The 11,516-nt window shown below is 45.8% G+C and overlaps 1 protein-coding gene across 1 annotated transcript; it reads left to right on the top strand.

Annotated features, from left to right (window-relative positions):
- Positions 1–3,463: 3,463 nt before the first annotated feature.
- Positions 3,464–5,434, top strand: LOC103587411. Its single transcript, XM_008568859.1, is given in 4 exon segments — positions 3,464–4,120; positions 4,122–4,165; positions 4,348–4,446; positions 4,765–5,434. Coding segments are annotated over 4 exon segments (1,470 nt in total).
- The last annotated feature ends 6,082 nt before the right edge of the window (positions 5,435–11,516 follow it).

The raw sequence follows: 11,516 nt of genomic DNA on the forward strand, positions 1-11,516 counted from the left end.
AGATGAGATTAGGGGTAGTGTTGCAGGGAACTCTAAGCATTTTCAATTGTTGAGCCTTTCCCTTTTCCACTTGAGAAACTGTTTTAGAAACCCTATTCTCTGCTACAAACTTGGGCCCGCCCCCTGTGAGATAAAAGCAGTCTCACACCCCTCCCCCAGGGGCCAGAGGCAAATTAGGCTCCTAAAATGACCAACAGACTGCATCCCATAACCAGCCAATCCAAATTAGCTGGACAGCATCCCTCATTTACATAAGAGGACCTGAATGAGAACCTAGGAGGGAGAAGGGCAGGAATTTAGGCTAGATAAGGGGGTCATTCCCTTTGTTCTGGGAGACACTGGCTTGGGAGCTTCTGCCCTCCACTGCTCTCCTTGCTTGCACAAAGAGCTGCAACACTAAAATAAAGAGCTAAAAAACTACAACACTGATGCCAGTCTTGGATTCCTCTCTGTGTTTGCCCTACAACATTTGGGCTCGTCTGGGATCTGTTCACTCAGGGAAACCAAGACCCACAGCTCCAGATGGCAGGCAGCATGGCGAGGTCCCCTCTGACCAGGAAGTTGTACCTTGGCTTTGGGCCTGATCTCCCTATCTCACTGCAGACTCTGGGAAAATAACCGCGAAGTTGTACCTCGGTACCAGGGTCCTTTGGCCCCCTGCGCAGGAGCTTCAATTGGCCTCAATTAGCATCAGAATCTTTGTTCAGTAGTTGGTTTCAGTAAACTTCTGGAGGTAAGTTTTGGTTTGAGATCTCAATAACTTGTTTTGCATTTGGGTATCAGAGCTCTGGTTTAGGGACTTGTGGAAGGCTGGACACAGCACTACTTCCCAAGTTCAGAACTCCCACGAAACATTGTCAAGTCCTTTGGTTTGGAATTATTTGGAAATTTGTCATGGCCACTCATCCTTGTCTCTTGTGTTGTGTATAATTTGTTTACTCATCTTTGTCTTTTGTGTCTTATGTCATAAATTGTAGTTCTACTGTGAAAGGAACATGATAAGTATATGCCATCCTCTGTTGATAACTTTTATTGTACTGCTTGTCCTAGTACTGGCTATAAGACTGGTGTCTGCCACCCCAAGAGATTGCACTAAAATAGAAAAGTTTCTCCTGGCACTCCTTTACCTAGTATCAGTAGGGTGCTTTCTAGCAATCTCATCGAGTCTGTGTGCTTTTTATATTGGTTGTGGCCCTGACAGGCCCTAAGCATAAGGATATTTTGTGCATAAAATTTGTATAAAAATATGGGGAAAAAGGTCTCCCAGCCTGTTTGTGGGGCCACCCCTCTACAGGCAATAATAACTCACTTTGGTTATTTCTGAAAAAAGGCAAAAGCTATCGGTTTTGAGGCTTCAGCAGACCCCTATGACCTTAGAAAATTTTGTGAATTAGAGTGGCCTGCCTTTGGGGTTGGCTGGCCCTCATATGGAACTATAGATATTGCTACCGCCTACTGAGTCCGAGACATTTGCCTCGGTAGCCCTGGGCACCCCAACCAAGTCTTATATATTACTGTCTGGCTTGAAATTATGGAGGAACTACCTCCCTGGTTAAAACAATACCTGCAACCCAGGCATGGGAAAACTCCCCCCCTCCATGTACTTGGACCAATGGAACAGAAATATCCCTGGAGAAAGGGCAGGCCACAGGATTAAAACAAAAGGGGAGATTCTTGTAACTAAACCACTTCCCTCAGCAGGTTCCTCTCAAGAAGCCGGCCAAGGACCTCTGCCCACGGTCTTACAGGACACCTCTGAGGACTTCGTTGATCTTTCTCCCCCTGTCCCTGTCTCCCCCAGTGCCCCTCCTCCTTACCCTACTTCTGACTCTACTGTGCCTTCAGCCCCCCACACACGAGGAGTGGCGCCACCTACTGGACCAGGGGAGAACCTGAGTCTGTGCTTCCTCCTTCCAGTGCTTCCCCCGCACCCATGTTCCCACTCCGACAGACCCGCCTTTCCCCCGGAACTCAAAACCAAACCCCTTTCATGGTCTATGTTCCTTTCTCTACCAGTGATTTGTATAATTGGAAGACACTTCCCTCAGCAGGTTCCTTCCAAGAAGCCAGTCAAAAACCTCCACCCACGGTCTTACAGGACATCTCTGAGGACTTCGTTGATCTTTCTTCCCCTGTCTCCCCCAGTGCCCCTCCTCCTTACCCTACTTCTGACTCTACTGTGCCTTCAGCCCCCCACACACGAGGAGTGGCGCCACCTACTGGACCAGGGGAGAACCTGAGTCTGTGCTTCCTCCTTCCAGTGCTTCCCCCGCACCCATGTTCCCACTCCGACAGACCCGCCTTTCCCCCGGAACTCAAAACCAAACCCCTTTCATGGTCTATGTTCCTTTCTCTACCAGTGATTTGTATAATTGGAAGAACCAAAGTCCTTTTTCTGAGAAACCTCCGGGTCTTGTCTCTCTTTGGGAGACTGTGTTCTTTACTCATCAGCCCACCTGGGATGACTGTCAGCAACTCCTGCAAACCCTTTTCACTTCTGAGGAGCGCCAACGCATTCGTCGTAAGGAATTAAAGACTATTCTCGGCAGAGATCGATAGCCTTCTGATGATCCTAGCCACCTTGAGCACATATTTCCCCTTAGCTGGCCTAGTTGGGACCCCAACACTGATCAAGGTAAGGAGGTCCTCAATCAGTATTGCCAGACTCTCCTTAGGGGACTCTGTGCAGCTGCCCGGAGGCCCACAAACCTTTCAAAAGTAAGTGAAACAATACAGGAACCAAGCAAGTTCCCAAGCTGCTTTTCTGGAGCACCTCATGGAAGCTTATAGGGTCTACACACCTGTGGTCCCTGAGGCCCCAGAAAACAGGCATGCAATAAACATTGCCTTTGTTACCCAGTCAGCCCCAGATATTAGGAAGAAACTTCAGAGACAAGAAGGGTTTGAAGGGAAGCTGTTTTCTGAGCTGGTCAAAATAGCCCAGAGGGTCTGTAATGCCAGGGATAGCCCAGAGGAGAAACAAAAGAAAAGAATGGCTAAGATAATGGTGACCACACTCACTGAGTCTCAAAGAGTTACAGCAAAGGGACCCAAGGGTATGAGACCTCAGCCAGGACAGAAGGGAAACTTCATCAGAAAGCCCAGCCCCCCCCTAGAGAGGGACCAATGTGCCTTCTGTAAGGAAAAAGGTTATTGGAAGGACAAATGTCCCCTACTAAAGAAAAGAGCCCATGTCCTGCAGCTAGACAACTCTGAGGATTGATGGGGCCAGGGCTCCATGCTTATGAGCCCTCAGGAGCCCAAGGTAACTTTACAAGTAGATGACAAACCAGTGGACTTCCTCATGGACACGGGCCACTTTTTCTGTTTTAAGTAAAATGGATGGATATTTATCTACTGGAAAGACCTTAGTACAAGAGGCCACAGGAAAGCTTCAATCCTACCCTTGGACCAAGGCAAGAATTACGAACCTGGGACAAGGGACTATAACTCCTTCCTTGTCATGCCAGATTGCCCATATCCATTGCTGGGAAGAGACTTATTGCAGAAGCTGCAGACCACCATATCCTTTAAGGGGGATGTGACAGAACTGACATTTAATTCTGCACCTCCTGCCCAGATAATGATAACATGCCCAATCAGTGAAGAATATATAATAGCCACAGAGGCATCACCCATTGACTCTAGTTCCACCTTGGAGGAGCTAAAATGGGAGATCCCAGGACTGCAGGCAGAAATGAACCCCCCAGTCCTGGCCATCCACCGACCTCCCATTATGGTTCAGCTTACTAACCAGGCTACTCGTATTTTAGTAAAGCAATATCCAATTCCCTTGGAAGCCAGGAGAGGGGTAGCTGTCCACATCCGAAGGCTGAGAGAAGGTAATATTCTAATTCCATGTAAGTCGACATGGAATACTCCTCTTCTTCCAATACAAAAACCAGGTACTTTAGACTTCCGACCCATCCAAGATCTATGAGAAGTGAACAAATATGTGCAGACCCTCCATCAAACCATCCCCAATCCCTACACCCTCCTCAGCCTGCTGTCACCATCCCACCAGATCTACACTGTGCTAGATCTTAAGGATGCCTTCTGCAGCCTCCCACTGGCCAAGGTATGCCAACCTTTATTTGCTTTTGAATGGACAGACCCGGGAGGGGGGATATTCAGGACAACTGTCATGGACCTGGTTGCCTCAAGAGTTTAAAAATTCCCTGACTAGGGAGGGCCCGGTGGCGCACTGGAGAGTGCGCCGCTTGGGAGCGCGGCGGCACTCCCGCCGAGGGTTCGGAACCCATGTGGAGACTGGTTCCCGCTCACTGGCTGAGCGCGGTGCGGGCGCAACACCAAGGGTTGCAATCCCGTTACCAGTCAGTAAAAAAGACAAAAAGGAAAAAAAAATTCCCTGACTTTGTTTGACGAAGCATTGAGCCAAGACCTCATGCTATACTGAAAACAATATCCTGAGATCACTCTACTACAGTATGTAGATGACATTTTGCTAGCCACTAAAGACTATGAGACCTGCAAGGAGGTCACAAGAGACTTATTATGGGAATTACAAACCCTGGGATATTGAGTCTCAGCTAAAAAGGCCCAATTACGTACCGCAAAAGTCACTTACTTGGGGTACAAACTGCAAGGAGGAAAGAGAACCTTGTCCTCCAGAAGAATAGAAACAATTCTGAAAACCCCAACCCCAAAGACTAAAAAGGAGGTCTGTGAATTCTTGGGTGCAGTAGGCTACTGCTGCCTCTGGATACCTGGGTTTGCCGAAATAGCTAAGCCTTTATACTCTAGCACTGGGGGAAAACAAGCCTCCCTGTTGTGGACAGAGATTGAACAAAAGGCCTTCAGTGATTTGAAAAAGGCTCTTACCACGGCCCCTGCCTTGGCACTACCAGACGTAAATAAGCCCTTCACCCTGTTTGTCACTGAGAAACTAGGCATAGCCAAGGGAGTACTCACCCAGGCACTGGGTCCATGGAAAAGGCCTGTGGCCTACCTCTGTAGGAAACTGAATAATGTGGCCACCGGATGGCCAACTTGTCTGTGGGCTATAGCCGCTACTGCTTTATTGGTGAAGGAAGCAGACAAACTAACACTAGGGCAGAATATGAGCCTGGTAGCGCCTCACTCTGTGCAAGTTCTCCTGAGAAGTGCACCTGAGCATTGGCTCACAAATGCCGGCATCACTCAATACCAGGCTTTACTTTTAGACCAGCCCCGAATAAAGTTTCTTAAGACCACAGCTCTGAATCCAGCAACTCTCCTTCTAGATGATGACCCAGAAGAGCCTCTTCATGACTGCCTTGAGACTATAGAAACCCTCCAAGGACTCCGACCTGATCTGACTGATGTGCCTTGGCCAGACCCTGATGAGGTGATGTTCACAGATGGGAGCAGCTTCATCTCCAACGGAATCAGGTATGCCAGAGCAGCTGTAGTCACACTAGAACAAGTCATCTGAGCACAGGCTTTGAGCCAAGGGACCTCTGCTCAAAAGGCTGAACTCATAGCCTTAACATAAACTTTAATACATGGAAAAGGCAAGACTGTCAACATCTATACTGACAGTAGGTATGCATTTGCTACAGCCCAGGTCCACGGGGCCCTCTACAGGCAAAGAGTGTTAATAACCTCTGGAGGAAAAGACATAAAGAACAAAAAGGAGATTCTAGCTCTCCTAGATGCCATTTGGTATCCTAAAAAAGTGGCCATTATACATTTCCAGGGACACCAAAAACGGGACACAATTGAGGCTCGGGGAAATTCTGCAGCAGACCAAGCAGTGAAGAAGGCTTCGCTAAAACCAGTGGAGCCTTCGAAGTCCTTAATAGTCATGCCGGCACCCCAACTGCCACCAGTCCCACATTACACTGAAGAAGAAATTATACATGCCAGAGCATTGGAGACAAAGGACAATGATACAGGTTGGAAAATCTTACCAGACCAGCAAATATATTTACCTAAGGCATTAGGAAGGTTATTAATAAAACAACTACACCAAGGGACATGCCTTGGGGCTACTAAATTGACTGAACTGTTATGGAAAGACTATTATATTCACAATCTAGACAAAGTAAGCAAAGACTTTATACAACACTGTGAAATGCTCACAAGTAAATCCAGGACCGAAGACTGGGGTGCCTATGGGAACCAGAGCACGAGGGTCAAATCCCGGAGAACATTGGGAAGTCAACTTTACAGAGATAAAAATTGGGACAATATGGGTAGAAATATCTTTTGGTATTTATAGACACCTTTTCTTGGTGGGTGGAGGCTTTTCCTACAAAGACTGAGATGTTCAGACAACACTTAAGAAATTATTACAGGAGATTATTCCCCGATTCGGCTTGCCTACAGCTTTGGGGTCTGACAATGGACCAGCTTTCATAGCCCAGATCTCTCAATTATTAGCAAAAGCCTTACAAATAAAATGGAACTTACATTGTGCTTATAGACCACAAAGTTCAGATCAGGTAGAAAGAATGAACCGGACTCTAAAGGAAACCTTAATCAAATTAAAATTAGAGACTGGTGAAAACTGGGTAATCCTCCTTCCCTTTGCCCTCCTCAGAACAAGGTGTACTCCCTATGTCAAGGGAATTACCCCTTTTGAAATAATGTTTGGAAGGCCACCTCCATTGTTACCCCACCTTCCAGATGATAAATTTGCTGAATTCACTAACCAAAACCTCCTTTGGTCTCTCCAAGCTCTCCAACAGGCGTCGCATTGGATCCACCCACTGATCAGAGGGTCCCACCAACAGCCAAGGATCTGACCCCACATTCATACCAGCCGGGTGACCTTGTCTAAGTTAAACAACATCACAACAGCACCCTCGAGCCAAGGTGGAATGGGCCTTACACTGTCGTCCTCACCACTCCCACGGCAGTGAAGGTTGCTGGAAAACGCCAGTCGATCCACCATACCCAGCTCAAACGGACACCTCAGTCCAGGAACTCCTGCTCAGACCACTCCATGGAAAAATGGATGGTCCAGCGCTCCCAAGGAGACCCGATGAAGATAAGACTCACTGGTTGTTTTGATTATTTTATGTTACATAACATCTGCATCAGGGAACCCCCATGAACCCAAAAACTATACATGGGAGTGAAGGAATGCAATTACAGGGGATCCCATTAGGGCCATCCATACATCGGGGGCCCCCACTTTCCTAGTAGATTTACGTGAGCTAATGGGAAAAACAAACTTAAAGGCTAGGGAGAAATGATGAACTCTAGGGGGATTTGGGACCCGATATGGCTACTATTCATAGAGGGGGTGTGGCAGAATTAATGAAAAAGGCCTCCAAAAAACCCAATTTTCCATCTGCCCTGCAACAAGCAGCCCTTCCTGTCAGGGACAAGGGAGCTACCACTGTGCTGCTTGGGGCTGTGAAACCGAGTCCTCCTGGGCTCATACAGATGCCTACATATCTCTTAATAGACAGCCCCCACCTGCTGACTGTAGTCAGCCGGGAACATGCAGCCCTATGAACCTTACTATTAAAATGTGGAATCCCTTCATGGTTGATAGCTGGAAAGCTGGAAGAACATGGGGAATAAGACTATATATACTGGAGTGAACCCCGGAGGAGAATTCATTATTCAGTTAAAAGGAGAAGATAAATTAAACATCCCCATAGGTTCTAACCAAGACCTCCTACCCCCTCCTCCATGTTCCCTGTACCCTAACCCGTCCCCCCGAGCTCCTACACCCCGGTCTGATTATGCTTTCACCAATCCCCTCCTGGGGACTTTAGATTCAGTTTTTATGTTTGTCAACCAATCGAACCCAAATGTAACAACTGACTGTTGGTTATGCTTAAATCCAGAGTCACCATATTATGTTGGTCTAGGGATAAACAACTCTTTAGGCACCACTAACCAGACTGTTAGGTCTCTGAATCTGTCCGAAATCACAAAGGACAGACTCTGTCCATGGGGAGAAAGCCCAAACTTACACTTGGTGGCATACAAAACCAAGGACTTTGTATAAAAACTAATGACTAAAACCCTAAAAATTTCCCCTGTAAAACTGCATGTACATATGCGGTGACCATTAGTAATATGACCCATGGGTCACAGGCTTCTAACTACCTTGTTGCCCTTTCTTATGCTTGGTTTGCTTGTTTGACAGGGTTGACTCCATGTATAGCTATTCAATATTTCCTTACACCTAATAGGACTGAATTTTGTGTACTTGTTTATATTGTCCCCCAAATTTATTACTATGAAGGAGCAGTGGGAAGGCAGCACCTCCTCGAGAAACGAGCAGTTCCTGTCTTAATCCCTCTGTTTATAGGTCTTGGCATTGCAGGCTCTGCAGCTATTAGCGCCACAGCTCTTATAATGAACAACCAAAATTTTAAAGCCCTGAGTCAACAAATTGATCTAGACCTAGGGGAATTAGAAAAATCTGTTAGCCAATTAGAAACTTCCTTAGATTCACTAGCAGAGGTAGTGCTACAAAATAGGAGGGGCCTTGATCTTTTATTCCTAAAACAAGGTGGACTATGTATAGCTTTAGGAGAAAACTGTTGCTTTTATGCAAATCATTCAGGAATAATAAAAGATAGCCTCTCCCTAGTCAGAAAAAGGTTAAAAGAAAGGGAGGAAATAAGAAACAAAAACCAAAATTGGTGTGAAGATTTATTCTCTTGATCTCCCTGGTTAACAACACTCCTCACTGCTTTAACAGGTCCCCTACTCGTAATCCTATTACTATTTACTATAGGCCCCTGTATACTCACTGGCCTCACAAGACACATTAAGGAAAGAGTACAATTGATAAAGCTTATGGTATTAAGAACCCATTATGCCAGATTAAATATTGATGATGAATCTAGGATTTGACTCATGTACATAAAACCAGTGGGGAATGTTGCAGGGAACTCTAAGCATATTTAATTGTTGAGCCTTTCCCTTTTCCACTTGAGAAACTGTTTTAGAAACCCTATTCTCTGCTACAAACTCGGCCCGCCCCCTATGAGATAACAGCAGTCTCACACCCCTCCCCCAGGGGCCAGAGGCAAATTAGGCTCCTAAAGTGACCAACAGACTGTGTCCCATAACCAGCCAGTCCAAATTAGCTGGACAGCATCCCTCATTTACATAAGAGGACCTGAATGAGAACCTAGGAGGGAGAAGGGCAGGAATTTAGGCTAGATAAGGGGGTCATTCCCTTTGTTCTGGGAGACACTGGCTTGGGAGCTTCTGCCCTCCACTGCTCTCCTTGCTTGCAAGCAAAAAGGCACTGTAACACTGAACAAAGAGCTGCAACACTAAAATAAAGAGCTAAAAAACTATAACACTGAGGCAGGTCTTGGATTCCTCTCTGTGTTCGCCCTACAACAGTAGAAGTTGAGGATTTTCGGTTAGGGAGTGATGACTAATTTTGGAGGTTGGCAAGGAAATCGAAGAGGTTATCAATGGCCCTAGGAAAGTGGGAAGGGACTTGGTGGTTGGATAAGAAGTGTCGGAAATCACAGGAGTGGTGAGATGGGCTTGGGGCATGGTGTAGAAGGCTGAGTCTAGAGTTGGGGCAGCTGTACATACTGTAATTAAAAAAAAGGTTTCATATCTACTGGCCTAAATTTTAATATTACTTCCACCAGTATTTATGCAACTACTGAAAATGTGCTCCGTCTGAAGAACTGTAAGAATATTTAAACTAAACAAAAGAAAAAGACGACCACCACCAAAAAAGACTCCATTCGTTTTGGAATTTCGTCCCTTCACATTCTACATTATTCTTCCTTATGTTTACTATTTGGGTGCTTTCCTGGATTACTTATCCAAAAATATAAAGCACTTTATTTCACACCTATCCCCTACGCTGTTTGTTAAATGCGGAAAACTGGTATGGGGGCACTCCCGTATCCTGAATCTTGAATACTAACTGCGTCACCAATGGTTGTATCGCTTGGCCTCATTTTAGCCTGGGGCCTAGGTAAACTGGGGTCAGTAACACCAAGAAATCCTGTGGATGAGGTTGGGATGTGCAGGCTGGGTTTTGTTTGTCGTTATTCTTACAGTAACTCTTTTAGGCCGTGAGCATTACTTACCCCAAATTGCTTAGCAACTTGGGAAGTTGTAATGGTGTTACTGGACTCAGGTCCGGCTGCCCACCTCCTTGAAAAGGAAAGAAAAAAACTCAGAAGTCAAACAGTTGGTGTTAGAAAAGCAGATGTATGCAGCTGAAGGAGATGGTAGGCTATCCCATCTCCAAGATTACATTTACTAAGGGGTTTTTAAAGGAAGGCTTGAGGGAATGGAATGTGGGAGGTGAAATACAGGAGAGCAGGAGATGTGTTACGAGGGGTCCGTTTCTAGGGTCAGGTACAAGGTCTTTCCAAGGCCTCATCTGGTTTCTGTTCTTGTCTTTGCTGTTATCTCAGGACCCTGCAAGATTGTGATTTGCGCTGGTGTACTTGGCTGGTGCCCAAGGTCAGCTTCAGTCATTTGGCCTTGATCATTTCTCAAAACTCTGCAAGTCTCAAAGAAAGACTTGTTAGCTTTGCAAAGAAGTAATTAGCTTCTCAGCCTTATTTTCCTACTTAGCCAGCGAGATAAGAAAGTCAGGGGATGGGGCCAGCTGGTGGCGCACTGCTATAGTGCGCTGATTGGGAAGCGCGGTGGCGCTCCCGCCGAGGGTTCGGATCCCACATACAGACCGGCTGCTCACTGGCTGAGCGAGGGGCGGGGGCAACACCGAGGGTTGGGATCCCGTGGCCGTCCCGGTCCAGTGCGGGCGCAACACTGAGGGTTGCGATCCGTTGCTGGTCACGACAAAAGACAAAAAGGAAAAAAAAAACAAACAAAAACAGAATAGCTCTTATCAACAAGACAGAAAATAACAAATGCTGATGAGGATGTGGAGAAAAGGGAACTTTCCTACATCATTGGTAGAAATGTAAATTAGTGCAGCCATGGCAGAAAACAGTAAGGAGCTTCCTCAGAGAACTAAAAATAGATCTAGCTTATGACGTAGTTATCCCACTACTCGGTATATACCCAAAGGAAATGAAATCAATATATCAGAAAGATCCATGCATTCCCATGCTCATCGCAACACAATTCATGATAGCCAAGCGATGGAATCCACCTAAATGTCCATCAATGGATGAATGGATGAAAAACTGTGGCATATATACACAATGGAATATGATTCAGCTAGAAAAAGAAATGATATCCTATCATTTGCAACAGCATGGATGGAACTGGAAACCATCATGTTAAGTGAAGTTAGTCAAGCACAGAAAGACAAATACAGCATGATCTCACTTATATGTGGAGTTTAAAAAAAGAAAAGATCTCATAGAACTGGAGAATAGAATAATAGTTACCAGAGGCCAGGGGAAGAGGAGTGGGGGGGAGGAAGAGAAGTTGTGGACTAAAGGTTACAAAATTATGCTATCTACCCTAAGTGAATCATTGTGCAGTATATGCATGTACTGACACAATGCACTGTACCCCACAAAAATGTACAAGTAAATGTTAAAATTTTTTTAAATGCAAAGTGGAAAAAAAAAAAAGAATGTTGA

This window comes from Galeopterus variegatus, unplaced genomic scaffold (assembly GCF_000696425.1).
Source record: "Galeopterus variegatus unplaced genomic scaffold, G_variegatus-3.0.2 Scaffold447, whole genome shotgun sequence".
NCBI classification, from domain to species: Eukaryota; Metazoa; Chordata; class Mammalia; order Dermoptera; family Cynocephalidae; genus Galeopterus; species Galeopterus variegatus.